The sequence below is a fragment of the Corylus avellana genome, chromosome ca6 (genome assembly GCF_901000735.1).
Source record: "Corylus avellana chromosome ca6, CavTom2PMs-1.0".
NCBI classification, from domain to species: Eukaryota; Viridiplantae; Streptophyta; class Magnoliopsida; order Fagales; family Betulaceae; genus Corylus; species Corylus avellana.
The window spans coordinates 1,896,707-1,916,299 of NC_081546.1; the positions used below are offsets into that span (position 1 = coordinate 1,896,707).

The 19,593-nt window shown below is 37.7% G+C and overlaps 6 protein-coding genes, 1 long non-coding RNA gene and 4 other non-coding genes across 11 annotated transcripts; 9 read left to right on the forward strand and 2 right to left on the reverse strand.

Annotated features, from left to right (window-relative positions):
* Window positions 1-543: 543 nt before the first annotated feature.
* LOC132183935 (uncharacterized) lies at window positions 544-1,630 on the forward strand. The gene is made up of 2 exons (XM_059597406.1): window positions 544-1,236; window positions 1,421-1,630. Exons 1-2 carry the CDS (start codon window positions 544-546, stop codon window positions 1,628-1,630), a joined length of 903 nt encoding a protein of 300 aa, XP_059453389.1.
* Window positions 1,631-2,631: 1,001 nt separating this feature from the next.
* On the forward strand, window positions 2,632-4,742 carry LOC132184554 (uncharacterized). The gene is made up of 5 exons (XM_059598234.1): window positions 2,632-2,781; window positions 2,878-2,938; window positions 3,239-3,619; window positions 4,042-4,382; window positions 4,467-4,742. Exons 1-5 carry the CDS (start codon window positions 2,701-2,703, stop codon window positions 4,683-4,685), a joined length of 1,083 nt encoding a protein of 360 aa, XP_059454217.1. The 5' UTR covers window positions 2,632-2,700; the 3' UTR covers window positions 4,686-4,742.
* A 320-nt stretch (window positions 4,743-5,062) lies between these two features.
* LOC132184256 (pentatricopeptide repeat-containing protein At1g05750, chloroplastic-like) lies at window positions 5,063-6,567 on the reverse strand. Its single transcript, XM_059597817.1, has one exon. It carries the CDS (start codon window positions 6,541-6,543, stop codon window positions 5,149-5,151), a length of 1,395 nt encoding a protein of 464 aa, XP_059453800.1. The 5' UTR covers window positions 6,544-6,567; the 3' UTR covers window positions 5,063-5,148.
* A 965-nt stretch (window positions 6,568-7,532) lies between these two features.
* On the forward strand, window positions 7,533-8,431 carry LOC132183936 (F-box/kelch-repeat protein At3g06240-like). Its single transcript, XM_059597407.1, has 2 exons — window positions 7,533-8,349; window positions 8,391-8,431. Exons 1-2 carry the CDS (start codon window positions 7,533-7,535, stop codon window positions 8,429-8,431), a joined length of 858 nt encoding a protein of 285 aa, XP_059453390.1.
* Window positions 8,432-8,490: 59 nt separating this feature from the next.
* On the reverse strand, window positions 8,491-12,122 carry LOC132184818 (octanoyltransferase LIP2p2, chloroplastic). Its single transcript, XM_059598591.1, has 5 exons — window positions 11,476-12,122; window positions 11,130-11,394; window positions 10,317-10,467; window positions 9,339-9,646; window positions 8,491-8,615 (listed from the first exon to the last, which is right to left on the reverse strand). The coding sequence occupies exons 1-5, from the start codon at window positions 11,616-11,618 to the stop codon at window positions 8,493-8,495; spliced, it is 990 nt and encodes a 329-aa protein (XP_059454574.1). The 5' UTR covers window positions 11,619-12,122; the 3' UTR covers window positions 8,491-8,492.
* A 561-nt stretch (window positions 12,123-12,683) lies between these two features.
* On the forward strand, window positions 12,684-15,823 carry LOC132184283 (uncharacterized). Its single transcript, XR_009440549.1, has 2 exons — window positions 12,684-12,839; window positions 13,800-15,823. It is a non-coding gene; the product is annotated as an uncharacterized LOC132184283 (long non-coding RNA).
* On the forward strand, window positions 12,915-13,004 carry LOC132185994 (small nucleolar RNA SNOR75). The gene has a single exon (XR_009440678.1). It is a non-coding gene; the product is annotated as a small nucleolar RNA SNOR75 (small nucleolar RNA).
* On the forward strand, window positions 13,410-13,493 carry LOC132185991 (small nucleolar RNA SNOR75). Its single transcript, XR_009440675.1, has one exon. It is a non-coding gene; the product is annotated as a small nucleolar RNA SNOR75 (small nucleolar RNA).
* LOC132185992 (small nucleolar RNA SNOR75) lies at window positions 14,039-14,122 on the forward strand. Its single transcript, XR_009440676.1, has one exon. It is a non-coding gene; the product is annotated as a small nucleolar RNA SNOR75 (small nucleolar RNA).
* LOC132185993 (small nucleolar RNA SNOR75) lies at window positions 14,942-15,024 on the forward strand. Its single transcript, XR_009440677.1, has one exon. It is a non-coding gene; the product is annotated as a small nucleolar RNA SNOR75 (small nucleolar RNA).
* Window positions 15,824-17,477: 1,654 nt separating the features above from the next.
* On the forward strand, window positions 17,478-19,527 carry LOC132185823 (uncharacterized). The gene is made up of 5 exons (XM_059599616.1): window positions 17,478-17,975; window positions 18,138-18,215; window positions 18,516-18,618; window positions 18,744-18,877; window positions 19,015-19,527. Exons 1-5 carry the CDS (start codon window positions 17,625-17,627, stop codon window positions 19,219-19,221), a joined length of 873 nt encoding a protein of 290 aa, XP_059455599.1. The 5' UTR covers window positions 17,478-17,624; the 3' UTR covers window positions 19,222-19,527.
* Window positions 19,528-19,593: the final 66 nt, after the last annotated feature.

Sequence of the window (19,593 nt, forward strand, 5' to 3'; positions counted from 1 at the left end):
ACAAATTAATTAGAAATAATAAAATATGTGAAGCACCGGCCATTTTTTAGATATAAACGTGTAGCAGCCATTGAATATATATATATATATATATAAAAGAGAATAATGCTATAAAAGTTATTATCTTATACTAATTATTGAGGGTTAAAATTATTTAGTGGAGGCCAGTCATGCACGCGACTCATGCCCGTCTAGCTAGTTGAACTCCAACATATCATTTGTTAATGAATTTAGAATTCATAGAATTTCTTTCTATATTTAAATTGTATCATTTCCTTATAGATGATATCAAAATCCGATCATTTAATCATGGGATTTTTATTCTGTATATTGCACATCTGTATATATGACCTACAAATAGACATTTTGATTGTATTATCAAACAACTTAACATAATCAAAATGTAGCTTAATTAGAACATAAGCAAGTTAACATAATAAATTGGATCGAAGGAAATTCTTGCAATGATCAGATTTTGATAATTAAGAGAAATCATGAGTGTACGTAATTTTTCCCGGCCCATTGGCTTTCTCAGCACATTTGATGCCTGGTTTGAAGAAGGGGATATTTAGAGAGCCTTCACTGCCCTGCAAAAATCAAGGAACTATTTTATGTGCTTCTGATCATCATGTGCATCATGGTGGTTCTGATGGAATATTGGAGCCTCAGCCAAGTCACGACAAATCGTGTCTCGTTCCGTTATACGGGTTGACTCACCAGTTGGTAGGAGAAGAGAGAAGGCAGGTGGCCGCAGCCTGCGGGAACCAATACAAGGGCTCGTGTCTTTGGGTCTTAGCCCCTCTCGCATTGATATTATCCTCTATTCTTCCCCGGCTTTACATTGCCCCTGCAATCAAGGCTTTCCTCAAGGACAATAATATTTATTATGCAGCAATTGGAACTTCATTGTCTCTGGAGGCCCCCTTCTACATTGGCCTTGCAATATTCCTCCTAGTGACCCAGCATGTTCAGCAGCCATATCTGCAATTCAACCCCAATATTCGATGGGGTCTCATCACAGGCTTCAGAGGCCACTTGACATCTGCTTTCCTCGCAATGGGCTTCAAGCTCATCCTCCCTCTCTTTGCTTTGCGTTTAGCCTGGGAGCTGCTTAATCCGCCAGCCCGTGTTGCACTGCTTACTCTTGTTCTTAACTGTGTTGCTCAGCTTGCCTTTGAAACAAGTCTTTACAAGCTTGGATGGTCCTGTTGGCCCTTGGTTCCTATCATTTTCGAGGTAATTAAGCTTAAGCTGACGTGTGAGCTTAAATTTCTAACACATGAAATATTCGAATTTTGGACTGTCGCTCACTCGCTCCGATACCATGTTAGATCGTGACCTCTTATCCCAAAAACTTAATCTTATAATAAATGATAAGCTTCTTTGTCATGGCTTTGATTGATTTGAATTCATTTGACAGGTCTACAGACTTTATCAGTTGACAGAAACTGTTCATCATATTGAGGTGTTGATCTTGTCAAAGCAGCAACGCTATGGATCCATAGAACATGTAATCATTATCTCTCTGCTGTTTTGTGTGACAGTGATTCTCCGAGTTCTTGCTGTGGTCTGCCTCTGGTCTTTAATCACATTTCTAATGAGGATTTTCCCTTCTAGACCTGTACCATAGAAGAACGGATATTTTGTGAACAATCTAACACTTGCCATCCTTAGTCTAGTTATTGAATCTACTCATTTCTTGAGTAGGCTTGATAGAGGTAGTTAGAAATTTATATTGCAAAAACATAAATTACAGTACCTCTCTTGCACCGAGATAAGATTTAACTAAACTTATTCCATGAGCAAGCCATTGTGGGTTCGGCTCCTTAATCAGCAACAATATCTCTTTTCTCAATTTGTTAAAATATAACCACTTAATTCTTATATATCATTTAAACAAAAACAATGCAAAGTAGCAGACTGATCAACGAATAGACAAATATTTCTATTAAAATGTTGGGCTACTTGCTTGCTTGTTGCCTAAAAGCACTCTAAATAGACGGGTGAGATTGGCTCCTAGTTTCCTTATTCGACAATAAAAGATATAGATACAGTGTTTTCTAAATCTTGATTCATAAATAATAAAAATTATTGTTCATCTCATCTTTCAACTATTTTTATATAGTGAATAAGTAAATTCACAATTGAATTTGTGTGAGACCCACATGAATTCATATTTACTAAAAAGAAATGGTTGAAAAACGATATCTAACATGTCTATAATTACGATATCTAACATGTCTATAATTGGACAATAATGCCTTTTCTATTAGTTTGCTTCTCTTTTATGTATTATACACTAATATTTCTTAAACTACACTTTCATCTCACTAGTTGAGGCGAAATTCGTGTAACTAATATTTTTTATCAAGGAATAAAGTATAAATAAGGCTCAAGCCTAATTATTATTATTATTTTAAGGTAAAGGTCGAGCCTAATTTTTAACCGTTAATTCTCATTGTCGTTATTATAGTTCACATCTTTGGAAGTCTTGAAAAGATTGGATCAACTGGTTGGATAAAGTGGTAATTTTAAGCTATTTTTATTTTTTTGTCCTATTCAAAATTTAATAGTAAAAAATAAAATAAAATAAAAAGAAAGGGAAGTTCATAAATCATAGACAGAAGAAGGGTTTAAGGCTTTAAGCCGTTGAGTCAGATAAAACGAAGCGTTCTCTGCTAAAACCCTAAACCCGTGAAAATGGAGCTGCAATCCGTTTGTCGTGGGCTTCCCGCCCCAAAGCTGGGATTGTACGCTAATCGCGTAGTCTCTCATCAATTTGTAAGTACCTTTAGCGTCTCCTTCGTTTAAGATTTCTCTTCAAAGTTGCTCTCACTTTTAATCCTTGGATTGTTTCCATTTCTTGACTCTTTTAAGGTTTCCACAAGTCAGGTTGGATTGAGGGATCAAAGAGTTCGGATTGGAATTGCGTCGAAATGTGAGTTTTTATTGGGTGCTGTTTGGTTATGGGAAAACTTTGGCTAAAGAAAGGGAAAAAGAAAAGAAAAAATAGTTTTGCTGGTGTTTTGATATTATTTGGTAGTGTTTTGGTATCATGAAATGTATACCTTGTCAAGTAATGGGCTTTGCTGAATTGGCCTCTTTCTCTGCTTAGGCCCTCGAGAATTTCCTTTCTTTTCCTTGCTTTGTTGAAAACAAAAAAGAGGTTATGCCATTTTTGTTCTACCTTCTAAAAGACTTTTTTTTTTTTTTTTTTTTTTAATCTGTTCTGTACCAGCACATTTGATGCTTGGTTTGAAGAGGGAGTTTAATAAGTCTTTGATGCCGAGCTTGAAAAGGGGAGCTATTGTATGTGCTGCTAACTCTAACCCAGATGCTAAGTTGGCATTTTCGGGGAGGGAGAGTTCTGATTCTGGAGTGCCTGTTAGTGGGTCTAACGGGGTGGAGCCATTTCGCGGTAAATCGGGTTCAATTTCATTTTATGGGTTGACTCACCAGTTGGTAGAGGAAGGGAAATTGCAGTCATCCCCTTTTAAAGAAGAGAAGGGCTCCCTTATTTGGGTTTTAGCCCCTATCGCATTGATATCATCTTTGATTCTTCCGCAATTCTTCCTTGCTAATGCAATTGAGGATATCCTGCAGGACGTGCTTCTCGTAGGTATTTGATTCTTCCGCTAATTTTTTTTTTTTTTTTTGAGTCTCTTTTAGGTGTTATGCAATGGTTGTAAATTTTTTTAGTTATGTGGTAGTGACAGTTGGATTGAAGCATCGTTAGAAATAGTGTTTTGGAAATAATCTGATAAACAAAATTGTCAGCTTTACCTTTTGTGTACTCAGGAGATAATTAATTGCGAACGAGAATTGCTGCTTGTACTGTAATGAACTAGGAGTTGCTTATAGTTGGGATAGGGGTTTGGTGTAAATGAAAGATGTTGGAATGTTGCTGATGTTGCAGTGTCCATTGCTTCAGAATTTTGCCTGGTTAGGAGATAATTAACTGCAAAGGAGAATTGCTGCTTGTGTGTTTGGAAAAGTAGGGTCAAAATTCTACTAATCATTTCCATGTCAATTGTTATGCAGAAATGGTGACTTCTCTATTATTCGAGGTCCTCTTTTACATTGGTCTTGCAATTTTCCTGCTTGTAACTGACCGTGTTCAAAGGCCATATCTGCAATTTAGCCCAAAGAGGTGGGGTCTCATCACAGGTCTCAGAGGATACTTAACATGTGCTTTCTTCACAGCGGGCTTCAAGTTCATGGCCCCTCTCTTTGCCGTGTATGTAACCTGGCCAATGATTGGCCTGCCGGGCCTGGTTTCGGTGGTTCCTTTTCTAATCAGCTGTGTTGCTCAACTTGCATTTGAGAAGCTTCTTGAAAAGCGTGGATCGTCCAGTTGGCCCTTGGTTCCTATAATTTTCGAGGTATATGATTTTGATTTCTGTTGTTTCAGATGCCTCCTTATTTAGCCAAAACAGGGTTTTGATGGATTTGAATTAATTTGGCAGGTCTATAGACTTTATCAGTTGACAAAAGCTGCTCATTTCATTGAGAGGTGCGTTTTCTCAATGAAGGGGCTTCCTGCTTCTCCAGAATTGCTAGAAAGAAGTGGTGCCCTCTTTGGCATGATAGTGACTTTCCAAATTCTAGGTGTTGTCTGCCTCTGGTCGTTGATAACATTTCTTTTAAGGCTTTTCCCTTCTAGACCTGTAGCAGAGAATTACTGATGGATGCTGTATATTTTGTACTATTTACAGTTTGGATAGAAATTTACTCCAACTTAGTTTTTAAAAGTGTTATATGTCATTTATCGCGTGGGAAACACATGTTTTTTTTAATAGTTTTTGTACTTATTCAAGTAATGTAATGACATCCTTAGTTCAGTTGTAGAATCTACTCCATCAGTTTTTAGAGTTAAATTTAGAGAAATTTTGAAGAGCTCAATACGAATAATCTTATAATGCCGAGAAATTTTGAAGACCAACCGAAACAAACCATTGCTAACGTTAACAATAATGATAACATATGACCTCATTTTTTTTTTTTAATAATAATAATGATAACATACTATCTGTAACATCTAAATCCTAATTCTAATGTTATCAATAAAGATAACTTAATATCTCTAAGTTATTCCAATCCAAAAATACCTAATAGAAATAACTTTATTGTCTCAAAGTTACTCTATTTTTATACACGTCTCTTTTTAGGGGGCCTGCAACCATTATGTGGCAGAGGGGTTACATCTCGAATGAAACTCAAGAATATACCACTTCGACGTATAGCTCTAAGTGCCGCGTCTCTTCCAAGACCAGCGCCCTTTATCATGACTTCTGCTCGCCGCAAACCTTGCTTCATTGCCCACTGAATAGCATCTCTTGCCGCAGTTTCAGCAGCAAATGGTGTTCCTCTTCTTGTATTTTTGAATCCACACAAACCAGCTGAGGACCAAGAAAACACCTTGCCCCGGAGATCAGTAACAGTTACAAAAGTATTATTGAATGTTGCACTCACATGAATGACTCCCTGTGGTATTTTATATGGAGCAGGTTTCCTTCCCTTCCTAATACGTTTGCCTTTAACTTTCCTTCTACTTTTGTGTTCTGAACTAGGAAGAGGTTTTTGTTTCCCAAGCTTTCCTTTTGTTTCAGTTGGAAAGTGTTTCTGTAGTGTTTCCCTAACAACTGAACTTGGCTCAATCGGCATATTTGCAATAAACTCCTTTGCCTCGGCTATCTTCCCTGCCCTTCCAAGAAGATCAACTATGGCCACGTAATGCTCCATGGAAGGAGTAATCCCGTAGTCCCTGCTCATTGACATAAAATGTTTTTGCCCGTTCAAGACTGTTCCTAAGCATCCACACGCCAAAATAATACCAAGAAAAGTAGACCCATCAGGCTTTACTCCTTCTTTCTTCATCCGGGAAAAGACTCCCAAAGCTTCTTCTCCTTCCCCATTTTCTGCCAAACCAATCAGCATCCTGTTCCAGGAATCCAAGTCTCTCGTAGGCATTTCCTCAAACACGTTTCTTGCAGTCCTTGTATCACCCCAATTACAGTACACCCGCACCAGCTTGTTAAATACAACAGTACCGGATAGCGACATCGTTGCATAGTCCAAGACCCTTTTCGCAGCTCCTACCAACTTCCTAGCCTCGCACACTTGCAGCAATTTCACAAGGTCAAGCGAGTCAACAAGAACCCCGTTCTTTTCCATCTCATCCATGGCTTCAAGAGCTGATTCCACTTTTCCATCTCTGCATAAACGCTTGAAATCCAAGGTTGCCCGCTTATTCCCTTGGGCACGGATGGGTTCTTGAGGAGAGACCCTCAAAACCACCATTAGATCCTTCTTCGCCTTGCCTTGAAAACCCAAGCCAGTGCCACCAAAAGCACCGAAAGACTCGCGATTGACACATACACCCACCAGTTTCTGAGGCGGGAGCCATGGAGGATTGAAGCTCAAGCTCAAGCCCTCAGCTGGACGTGTAGTCAAATTTCCAACTCTAGGGTGAGAGTAGAAGCATCCACTATATGCAGTTCTATTTACTGCAGAAAAAGACACGATTCCTTTGACGGCAGCCATAACTTTTTTTTGCCACTCACAATAGTAAATAATAAAATGTAAATAGTAATAAATATGGTAAATAATTAAGTGATAAATTATAATAAATATTGATATGGCAATTTTTTTTTAAATAGTGGAGATTTAAAGATATTTATAATCTCCTAAAAATTCTAGAGAATTCGTTATATCTCACTTATGATAAATATTGATGGCATAAAATCCGAATAATTTAATTTTAAAATAATGATAAGTATTCTACTCTAAATATATCATTAAAAATTTAGAAGATCTTAATGCTAGCTTATAGGCTCTTAAAAATAAAATAAAATAAAAACTGTAAAGAGCAAATTCAGGGATCTTTTTTTCTATATGTGATGTAGAAAAATTGAAATTGTTCAATCATATTACTAATTCTTAAAAACAATTACACTGCAATTACGTGGGGGATTACCACTCTGCCTATGCTTCAATGGCATTGGGAGGAAAATTTATTGAGTTAAGATTCCACTGTTTTTTTAAGAAATTTTTTATGTTTTTAAAATAGGTGTTATAATTTGACATAAATATGAGAATTGTTTTTGTGTTTTTAAAAGTGTTTTTGTGATTTGAATTGTTTATTAATGTATTTATCTTGAGAAAGAAAAAGATAATAATAAAAAAAAAAAAAAAAAAAAAAAAAACGGAAAAGATCCAATTAATTATATTTTGCCTTTACTTACCCAAGCACAGCCTTGGCTTGCAAGGCCAATGTGATAAAGTTTCTCCCTATATTTAACCCTAGAAAGTATCAACGCAAGGGGAGCTAAAGAAAAAGGGGAAAAAATTTGTTCTCTCTGGGAAGCTCAAAACCCAGGTGAGTAGTAAACTGTTCTTCAGGTCAAGGGTACGACTGTGAAGGGATTCTGGTTTTGCTCTGTAGGTGTTTTCTGGAGGTAGTTTGGTTTTGCTCTGTAGGTGTTTTCTGGCGGTAGTTTTGGTTGCGATATACTTGGGGATTCGTTTTTCAAATGGCGGAAGACCTTACTAGGATGTGGGGGAATTTTTCATTAACGGAAGAAGAAGGTATTGAGGTGGAGATCAATGATGGTGCTCTAGAAGGAGCTGTAACTAGATGGGGAAAACTTTGTCCGGTGGGAAAGGGAAAGCAGTTTCCGTCGGATGTACTGTACGACATCTTTTCCCGGCTACCCATCAAGACACTCTTACGCTTCAGGTGCGTCTCTCCGCTGTGGTGCACCATCATCGACGATCCAGACCTTGCTCGCACGCACCGACTCCGACGCGTTGAAGAACCCAAAATTCTACTTATGGAACCCACGTACAAACCGGACCCAGTGTTTCGAGAAGATAGGAGGGGGCTCTTAAGGTTTGTAAATTGCCAAGCGTATTCTCTTGAGGGCTGCTGCAATGGGTTGCTTTGTTTCACAAGACGTTTCTGGAATTGCAACCATAGCCCTTTGTTTTTGGTTAATCCTCAAAGGCAACAAGTTGTAGAGCTGCAACGTCCCCCTTGCAAAGGCGCCCCATGGCCTCCAGTGCATGATTCAATGTGCAGTTGTAGTTATGGTTTGGGGTTTGATTGTTCAACAAATACATACAAGATTGTTGGACTTTTTTTCAATGATAAAAATACAGGCGATGATGATGATGATTTATGTGCCCAAGTGTACACTCTTGGAAGAGGTAGAGGCTCCTCGTGGAGAGCCGTTAAAGGTCCTCCTAAAGCCACAATTAGGAGTCCTAAGGGTCATTTCTATGGAAGGCCTGTATATGCACGTGGAGCACTTCATTGGCTTGTTAGGCCTGGAGATTATCATCATAGGGGTGATCTTCAATACAAGATTGTTTATTTTGATGTTGGGAAGGAGGTATTTGGGTTGATTTATCCACCCAGATTTCAGTCTAAGTCTCAGTCCTGCCATTTAGTTGATCTCGGAGGAGACTTGGCAATGGCCGTTGTTGGTAGATCATATTATGAAATCGAGATATGTGTAATGAAGGAATATGATCAAAAGAAAGAGTGGGTCAAAGAATACACGATCTTTCCGCGTCACCAAGAGATCTTTCCGCGTCACCAAGAGATTCTGTGTCTGCAAGAGAATACAGATGAGTTACAAGTTATAGGGCTATTTGAAGATGGTGAAATACTAGTGAAAGTGAACAGCGAAAACTTTCTCTTCTATAATACAAAGATTGGCCTGCTAAGCGACAAACGCAACTATATTCCAAGACTCGATTATAACACAGAAGTCCTATTTCACATGGGTACCCTACTATCAATTGCTCTGTTTCGGGAAGAGTAATGCATATATGGTTCAAGCCTTTGTTTGTTTCTTTGATTTCCTTTTTGGTTTGGTGTTTCCCATTGTCAAAATTTTGGTCAATTGGCACCCTTTTGAATAAAACACTAGATGTTAATTTGCTTTTAAAAAAAAGATTCCATATATTAAAATTCTCACTACAACCAATTTGCACCAATAATTATTCTTTTGTGAAGGATGAAACAGATGGCATGCTTTTTCTAGATCAAACTTGATTGGGGAAGTTTTGAAATTTTCATTTAGTACTCCAAATATCCAATGAAATACAAAAAAACCATTGCTTTAACTCACTATTATTCTGACCAAAAGAGAGAAGAAAAAAATCTCTCAAATATCATCTTCAAGCATACAATGGAAAACAATGTAAGTTCAAGTATACACAAGACTGCAAAATTGATCCTGTTACTCTGTTCTGTTCTGATAATGGCAAGCAATAGATAAATTCAAACATGCTGCATTGAGTCTGTCAACTTAGTCTCTGAGATGGCTTACAGGTGTTGTTTCTGCAAAATCCAGCATGGGGATGGTTTTATAATGGATTGCAAGCTGAAAAACGTCTGAAAATTCCTCGATCAGAGAGGCGTGAGTGATATCAATTAGCTGGCGATCATGAATTTCACATCCAGTTGATGGCTGAAATTCTCCTAGCAACCCCTTAATGCTTCCAACCTGACGGTTTCGTATTCCACATGGAACTATCGAGTGAAATGGAGTTAGATCTGTGGTGACATTTAGTGCTAAGCCGTGATATGTTACCCATTGAGATACTCGTATTGCAATGGCTGCCACTTTCTTATCTCCTGAAGTAAAATGGAAAAGAAATATCAGCACAAATACAGAAATCAAAGTCAAGGTCTTCATCACAGCACAAATATAGAATTTGTGAAATATTTATGAATTTACAACGTGGTTCCTGGCATCTTTTCTCAGATAATATACTTCTAATGTGGTGCCACCATAGTCTTATACTATTAAATAAGGAGAGCCACAGACCATTTATCAAGTGGGAATTGATCTTGAACTAAATTGCATGCAATTTGCAGCATCTAAGAGTCAATTTTCACTTACGAAATAAGATTGAAACAGTACAAAAGTTCATCCGTATGCTTTCAAAGAAATCCAATTAACCACTAATAAGTTGGTAGGTGATAACATGATCATATGAAACTTAGAAACTATTTCGTCTCACATTTACTCAGTAGTTGCTTTTGATGCTCGGGTAATGGGTTAAAACAAATGAGAACCACAATCCCAATACATGTTTAGTGGAATTATGTGTTCTAAAATGGAGCACAGCAGAAAATGCTGAGGTTACTATAATTTGTTTGCGAACACAAATATACACAGATAGATCTCTAAGGTACTCAGATAATTATCAGTTGCTTAAACAACCTCAATGGTGATAACTCAATGCAGAGAACATACATTGTGCAAACCAGTACAACAAAAGGTAAGGATTAGGATACACACCAACCCAAACGCCAGTGAAGCCGTCAAGCCGAGATGCCTCGATAGAAAATGTTGAGGAAAGAACACGGATGACCACCTCCTCAAGTGCCCTGAGGTACCAATGAAGATCCATCCTGTGATTTCGGAGATTGATAATAGGGTACATAACTAGCTACAGCCCAACACACATGCACCCAAAGTTAGGTACAATACACGAAAACAAAGAGAATGCCCTATAGGGCCTATACTCATTTCAGTTGCATGCTCAATTAATAAAGTCCAAAGTTTCTTCCCCAGCCAAAAAAATAACAAATCCAAACCACACCACTAAATGCTACACATCCCAAATTTTTTTCTCAAAAGTTGATTCTCAAATGATTTGTTACCATCCCATGAGTTGGTGACACACTTTCCAAAATAATAAATCTCATGAGATGGTGACACATCATTTGAGAATTAGCTTTTGAGAAGAAAATTTGGGATGTGTAACACTTATCTTTTACAAATCTATTGATTTACATGTTGCAATATATACAGAGTTAAATGCAACAAAACACAACCTTGACTGTAAAATGAATTTTCTCTATTTCACTTCCAAATTTTGACAATGTCAAAAGCTTATCTTACAATGGTTAAGTACTTAAATTCATTATTTTGGTAGCTTAATAAATTTCATTTTACAATGGTTATGTACTGAATTCAAAATTTCACATGTTAGGATCATTCACTGAAGGAGATTCTAGACCAACACATGAGGGGAATATTAACACGAAAGTCACATAGACAAACAGATTGTAGAATTTAGTTATGTGATTAGCAATTTGGGAAGAGTACCTGGCCAGGCCCATGATACGTAACTTCACCGCCGCGTTCGGTTCGGTAAACATCGTAAGGAGCATTCTTGATGTCGAAATTCAGGTACTCTTCCGAACTACCTGTGCCCAATGTATACACTGGGTGATGCTGTAGAATGATAAGTGTGTCCGGGCAATCTTGGTTCTTCTCAATCGACGCCTTCTTGTCCATAACAATTCTTTTCTGCCAAGACCATGCCTCGCCGTACGGTACCAGGTCCTTGTACAAGTCGAAACATTCGCACCTGCAGAATTCGAAGTCAAACCCGGTGAGTTAATGGGGCGCCCGGAAGGAGTTTGCGAAAATGTCACGGAGAGAAACTCACGCTCTTGGTCGCTCATTAGATAATGACAGTTGGTTCAATTTTGACGAGGGTGTGCGAGAGTGAGACCGGTATGGTTTATTTGAGTGCTTGCGAGGTGGGCATGCCGGCATGGAAATCAAGAAGTGAGACGCCACGAGGACCATGCTTTGTTGTCTCTATGCGCCCAAAAGAAGCTGCGACATAAGGCAGAGATTGGAGAATAGGTAAGAAGAGAGACGTGTCCCTTGTATTGTGGCGGAGCAACCGAAGAACAAAAGAGACACGTTTTACAAAAAGCCCGGTGTTATGATCTTGGTAGTCCAAAGCTTTTGGCCTAACTTCACGTGTTTGAATCCGGGAGCAAACGAACTAAGAAATCGATACATTTTTGCTCAAGGAACGGAGAGAAAGGAAGAGAGAGGTTTGGGAGAAAAATTTAGAAAGAAAAACAGAGAGAAAGAGAGAAATGTCGGAGAAAACACAGAGAAGAAAGAAAGAGAGAGGGAAGAGCAGAAATTGAGAGGTAGAGAAGAGGAGTGAAGTAATGGGTGAACGGCGAGTTTGAAGGGAGGAAGAGGAAGAAGACATTGGTGGGTGAGCGTGAATCAGAGAAAATGTCAAAGAGTGAAAAAGCAAAGTGGTGAATGCTGATAGAAAAAAAAATGGTGAAAATGATGAAGTAGATTCGAGCCAAGGAAAAGAAAACGGATCCGGCTCTACAGCACCGTGCTGTTAAAACAAGTAACAACGGATGGTTGGGATTAAATAAAATTTTTTTAAAAAAAAAAATCAACGGTTGAGATTTAACAATGTTTTTTTTTTAAAAAAAAAAAAACTACATCACCATTTTAACCTAAACAAGACTAACGCTCTTGCGAAACCCATTTTCTTGTGCTGCCCCTTTGCACGTTCCTCTCAATTGCTGGAACTCCATGTCAGTCCCTTGCTCAAATTGGGGAGGAGAGAACTGATTCATAAAATCTTTCAAAGGCATCTTCGCAAAGCTGCGAACCTGGAGATCTACCCATTCTCAATTCATAAATTGCAGGTGCTGTAGTTTTGATTTTTTTTGTTTTTGTTTTTATTCGATTTAATCCCAACCGTTGATTGTTTTAATAGCACGGTGCTGTAAGAAAACAAGAGAGAGAGGGAGAGTTATTTATTTTATGTTTTTTTTTTCCGTTATACCGACGACGTCGTTTGTTGGATCCAAGGTGGGATGGGTGATCTTTGCGCGTTTCCAATAGAAACATAAGGGTTAATTTCGTAATAGGGTCACCTCGTAAACCCTAGCGGTGGATTACTTCCCTTCCCTATAAATACGATGTACGCAGGGGTTTAGGATCAAGCCGTTCGGCACATTTCACCCTTCGCGCAGTTCCCAGGTAAGTTTTCAGATTTGGAGTCATACTAATGTTTTTTATATCAGTTGTTTTGTACGTGATAGAGTGGGGTGGGTTTCTCTGTGATGATGAAAATGATTATGATGACGAGTCCGATTTATTATCCATTCAACCCTGACGACGAATCGAGGCATTTGTCTGAGAGAAACCCTATCTATTCATCCGCATTTCTCTGCTGAAATGAGCTTCGAAAGTTGCTTGTTTTCATATGGAAGAGTTTACCTGTGAAAGTGTGTTAGTTTTTTCTGGTTGTTTGCATTTGTTGTATTGCTTGCTCTGTGCTTCACCTCGCGTTATAACTGCTAGAAAATGTTGAAGAAAGACCTCTTTGCTTGAATATGTGAAGAGGAAAGTGGGGAAAAGACAAGGGAATTAGGATTTACCGATGAAATTGAGCTTGAACTGCTTGCAGTTAATCTGCATCCAACACTGCTTGAGCCTGCAATAGCCATGGAGGTCGCATTTTAGGCGTTCAAATGATGTTTAGTTGATGAGAATATGATAATATCTTTCCATGTGCATCGTACTATTAATTGTGATATTTGGGGGTTTTCTCTATGATGATTAAAACGATGACGAGTCTGATCTCTTTATCCATTCAACCCTGATGACAATCGAGGCATTTGTCTGAGAGAAACCCCAACTATTCTTCCCCATTTCTCCTTTGAAATGTGGCTACAAAAGTTGCATTTTTTCAAATAAAGAGTTTACTTGTGAAAGAGTGTTTGTTTTATAGTTGTTTGCATGTGTTGTATTGCTTGCTTTCAACATTGCATGTGTGGCTGTGCTTCACTTCACGTTATAAATTCTAGAGAATGTAGAAGAAAGAGAGTGAGTTGATACTTTTGTGGGCTGCAACTAGTCAATATTTTTTTGGTGTGAGGTCCATGGGTGCTGGTCCACCTATGTGTTCGCTGGATCTGACCTCGGTTTTGTCTACAGCGCCCCCTCTCACACCACCATTGCCATGGGATTAGAAAGATGCGATGAAAGTGGTGAAAAGGAGGGGAGTTAGAATTTAGCGGCTTGAACTGTTTGCAGTTAGTCTGCATTCAACACTGCTTGAACCCGCAATAGCCATGGAGGCCACATTTTAGACTTTCAAGTGATGTTAAATTGATGACAATATGGGAATATCTTTCAATTGGCATGGTACTATTAATTGTGATATTTTGGAGTTTTCTCTATGATGATTAAAACGATGACGAGTCTGATCTCTTTATCCATTCAACCCTGATGACAATCGAGGCATTTGTCTGAGAGAAACCCCAACTATTCATCCCCATTTCTCCTCTGAAATGTGGCTTCAAAAATTGCATTTTTTTCTAATGAAGTGTTTACTTGTCAAAGGGTGTTGGTTTTATAGTTGTTGCATGTTTGGATTTGTTGTATTGCTTGCTTTCAAGATTGCATGTGTGGCTGTGCTTCACCTCACGTTATAAATTTTAGAAAATGTTGAAGAAAGATAGTGGGTTAATTTCTTGACCTCTTTTTGCTACGGACTTTTGTGGGTTGCAAGTAGTCAAGACTTTTCTGGTGTGATTGGTCCATGAGTGCACATGGTCCACCCATGTGTTCACTGGATTTGACCTCAGTGTTGGTGAATTGAGATCCCCTCCAATTGAGGAGAAATTGGAGATTCTCCAATTGTGAATTGAGATTCCCTCCAATTGAGGAGAAATTGGAGATTCTCCAATTGTTAATTGTGGCCCTTCATTTTAAATCCAATAGTCTATAAAATGCGAGCTGCTTTTGTATAACTAAGGCATTAAATGCTGGCTTTTATTTTATCGAAATTTAAATGATTTTATAGATCATTGGATTTAAAATGAAAGATCATGATTAACAATTGAAAAATCTCTAATTTCTTCCCGATTGGAGGGGATCTAGATCTGTTGTCTGTAGATTCCCCCAATGCCTAGGGATTAGAAAGATGCGATGAATGTGGGGAAAGACAAGGGAATTAGAATTTAGTGGCTTAAACTGCTCGCAGTTAGTCTGCATTCAACATTGCTTGTACCTGCAACAGCCATGGAGTCTACAATTTAGACTTGCAAGCGATGTTAAGTTGATGAGAATATCTTTCTCTATGATGATGAAAACGATGACAAGTCTGATCTCTTTATCCATTCACCCTGATGACAATCGAGGCATTTGTCTGAGAGAAATGCTCCATTTTGTTCTGCTTGACCTTTTTGATCTCCTATATTCCGTTTATTTCTTTTGCTCTGTATAAATTGTAAGAGATTATGTGGCATTGGCTGTATGGAATTATGATTTAACTTGTGATTCTATTTTACGGAAACATTTCTTGTCCGTCTTTGGCACTATTAAGAATCTGGTTAGGATTGCGTTTGAGAAATAAAGTTTTTAAGACAAAAAGAGCTTTTGGGCAAAAGTTTCATTTTTAAGTTTGTCAAAAGTTTTTTATTTTTTTTGGCTACTTTTAGGCTTCTTGGATTCTTAAAAGTGTTTTTAATTCTAAATGAGTATTTTTTTATTTTTATTTTTTTCAAACGGACCTTTTGAATGTTAAAAGTACTTTTAGGCCCCTCAAATACAATTTTAAACAGGCCCTAAATAATCATTTGGTTTTAATATTTTGTAGTCAGGAGTAGTAGCGAATGTGGATTGTCTATTTGAGAGGGTAGTGGTGCCTTCCTTGAGCCTATAATTGGTTCAACGGAATGGGCCTTAGTGCAATTAACATCTGTTTAAATGGGAAATGGTTTGCACATTTGTGATCTATAAAGTTATAAACTGCTGAATTGCTTTAATGGTTGAAGGCTTGAAGCTGCTAAACTGGAAGTTCTCGGCTAGTTCGGTATTGGTTATGTCACTTTGCCCGCTTATGTTCTGGGTTTATGTAAATTTGCAATTTCCGTCTGTTGTGATGGTGTCATTTGTCTTGGTTCATATCGGGTGTGAAAATGAAACGACATTGAAATTTGAGAATATTATACATATGAAGCTGCTGTATTCTTTGGTAGAATGGAATCATTATAGATGTGATCATTTTTGTCTATGCATAGAAGCGATGGAAAATTCCTGAGGCTGCATCTTGTACATGCGGTTTTAAATCAGTCACCCACCAAAAGGGAACAAAAAGCTTTTTTTTTTTTGTAAATATTCTTTTTTCCCTTTCATTTTATCTTTCTTGTAAAGGAAGTGGTTCGGCCAGACTTTTGCAATGCTTTATAATTTGCTTCTTTTTGTCTTCATAATGAAGTTTGTAAACATAATGCTAGTTCAAACAAAACAAAAATGAGTAGACGAATAAATTGGGCTTCTAGAGGTAACCTCCATGTGGTATGTGTGTTGTGGAAAATATTTTACGAAAAGTGTTTTTTGTTGAGGTTTACATTTTGAAAAGTATTCTCCGTTTTCTTGGAAGAAGTTGTGGTCCAATCTGGGTTTAAGCTCTTTGGCCTACCAATTAGGGTTTTGTAAAACTTGTGTTGAAAGTCCAAACAAGTTGGGCATGAAAACGCCAAATGGAATTTAAGCAAGACCAACTTGGGCACATGTTTTACGTATAGAAAGGGTTTTGGCAAAGAATACTGTTTGAAAATATCAACGTGTACAAAATACAGTGCCAGGCTGGTTAATGCCTCTCCTTGTACTGTAAAATTGCTTTTCCAAAGCCAATGCAAAGGACAGTACGCGGATGGGTTTGCGGACAAAATTCGTTCTCCCCTGTTTGGAATGGTTGGGATGAAAATAGAAAATAGTAATCGTACTTGACTAACCTACCACTCCTTGCGGTATTTGCTGCAGCCACGTTGCACGTGTTTTAGACCGTCGGGCTGCTCTGCAGACTGCAGTTCATAGTCACTCACCTCTTCGGTTTCCACATGGTGACATATGTGCTGGTGTTGGCCGGTGTACTTTTAGTTTTAGTGGTTTAAATCCTGAAAGTTTTGCTTAGAAAAAGAATCTAACATGTTTTAGATATTTTTATGGGGAAAGTGTTTGTTCAACTCAATTTATTAAAATATAAAAAATAATTAATTATTATTTTCAAATAAAATGATAGATTGTTTTTAATTAATTTCAAAATATTAAAAAAAAATATATATGATAAATAGTAGACTACTAATAATTTAGTTTGAAAATAATAGTATTACACTTGCAAATCTTTTATAACTTGCTAACACCTTGTTTACGAGAGTTATAAGTCTAGCATTTTTTTAAAAATATATATATATATATATATATATTTTTAGAAAATTTGTTTGATAAAATATCGTAAAAATCTAAAACATCCAAATATCTGAAAAAAAAGTGCTTAATTCGCAGCCGCAAGCTTCCAGGGCTGACGACTACTATTCCATCCTTTTCTCCTGTCGAAATTAAGCCCAACATGCAACCAAAAAAAAAAAAAAGAAAAAAGAAAAATTCTAAGGGCGTGCTGGAATTCCAAGCAATCAAGCCGACGATGGAGAACAAGCCTCAGTAAAAGTCACCTCAAAAGGCACAGACAAACACGTGTTCGACTCACAACGCAAGCGGGCCCACGCGCTGAGGACGCACAAAACGGCACGTTGAGACTACGATTTTGATGTCATTCCAAGAAACTGGCAAAAATTCAAAACCAACCTCTCCAAGTAAAAGCGAAAAGCCTATGCTCCCACCCCATGCCCCGACAATCCCAGCTAATATGCCTCGAATCTTCTCCCGAACTTGTTCCTACGGTTGATGCTACTTATAAATAAGCCAAGCTGCGATACTAGCTAGGCCAAAGAATTCCTAAGACACCGTTGAACAATGGCAACCACTAGATTATTACGTACGTCTAGGCCTTTGCGTCTTGGTCTTCCTTCTTCTTCGTCGCCGTCTTCGTTGTCCGGGACCACGGTGAGGTGTGTAAGCACGGCGGCCGGGTTTAACGGAGAGAAGACGGTTTCTGGGGATAGGGAGAGGAAACCGATGGTGGCCGTGAAGGCCTCGTTAGCGGCTTCCGAGAGCTTAACAATTACCTCTAAACCGCAAGTCAATCGGGGACTACTGGATTTGGCTTCTGTACTGGCAAATGCTAGCCTGGCTGCCGTGTTTTTGCTAAGGCTGGCTGTGCAACTCAAGCCACGCAAATTTTACGTCCAAATGTTCCTTGAAAGGGTATTATAGATAGGCCACTCTTTTCAATTCCTTTACGTGCGTTAATCTTGGCTGTTCGTCTTTATTCATTTATGGCTGCTCGGACGGTTCATAATATTTTAAATTTTTTTCCTAATTTTTTTTTTAATTTTTTTTTTGTCTTTGTTGGGTTTCAATGCGCAGGCCATAATTGATTGCCGATTCTTTACATTCATTGCTGTTGCGGGATCTTTACTCGGTTCAGTGTTGTGTTTTGTTGAGGTACTAATTTGTTCTTTAATTAATTCTCCGGCAAAAGTTTAGGACTATGACTTCATATGTTTTTTTCTTTTATAAATATCTTTGATGAGCTATATTTATATATATTACCTATATATGTAGAATTTTTAAATTTAAATGAAAAAGGTAGAGTAATTAGTAATACCATAATATTATATATAATCTATCTAATCCTAAAAATTTAAATTAACAAAAATAATAATAAATTTGATTATTTAAGTATCGTTCTAATCATCTTTTTAGTAATAAAACAAATTAAACATTCTCTACGTCTCATTGCAGGGTTCCTTTATCATACTAGAGTCATATTTGCAGTATTTCTATACGACGTTGTCACAAAAGATGGACCAAGAACATATGGTGCACCTACTTATTGAAGCAATAGGTATCTCTCTCTCTCTCTCTCTCTCTCTCTCTCTCTCTCTCTCACTTTTCCGCTTGTTAATGCATGTTCTGTATACATGTGGTTCTATTAATGTTGAACTATATATATGTTTATCATTTTTGCAGACATGTTCCTGGTAGGAACCGCCATGCTCACGTTCGGGATGGGTTTGTACGTCATGTTTGTTGGAACAAGGAGTATGAAAGAAAAGGGCCCATGGCTTTCCGGGTCAAACTTGTTTGGACTCTTCTCTATGAAGGTAATTAACCTTTCATCAGAAGCTTTTTGTATTTGGACGTACACATATTTTTACAAACATAAATAATAATCGATCTCATCGATGATCGATCTCATATACTTTGTACAATTAAATGATAATCTTATACATGCATGCAGACACTTCCAACATGGGCTGAGATGCAATCAGTTTCACAAGCCAAATCGAAAATCGGGCATGCTGTGATGATGATTCTTCAAGTGGGAGTATTGGAGAAGTTAAAGAGTGTAAATTTGGTTACTGCGGTGGATCTTGCCTGTTTTGCCGGGGCTGTGCTAATATCCTCAGCCAGTATCTTTCTTCTCTCAAGACTCTCTGCCGACTGAATTACGTACAATGGAAGATATAATGATATATATATATATATATATATATATATATATATATATAGTTAGTTGATATACTCATTTATTATATACATATAGCTAGGCCTAACATATGTATGTATGGTTAATCAATATCATTCATTCTTTTATTAATTAGTACGAATTGTAGATAGAAAGCATACATAGGGGGATCGATCCCTCTGCATGTATAAGAGTTAGAATATGTGCAGAGAGGAAGAAGAAGTGGAGTCTTTAAGCCCTTTGCGGATATTGTAGTTTAATTTCCGATTATCATATATAAATGTTCCATCACTAATTACCATTAAGGTATGCCTTGTGATCAATGCGCATGATAGTATTATGTCGTACTAT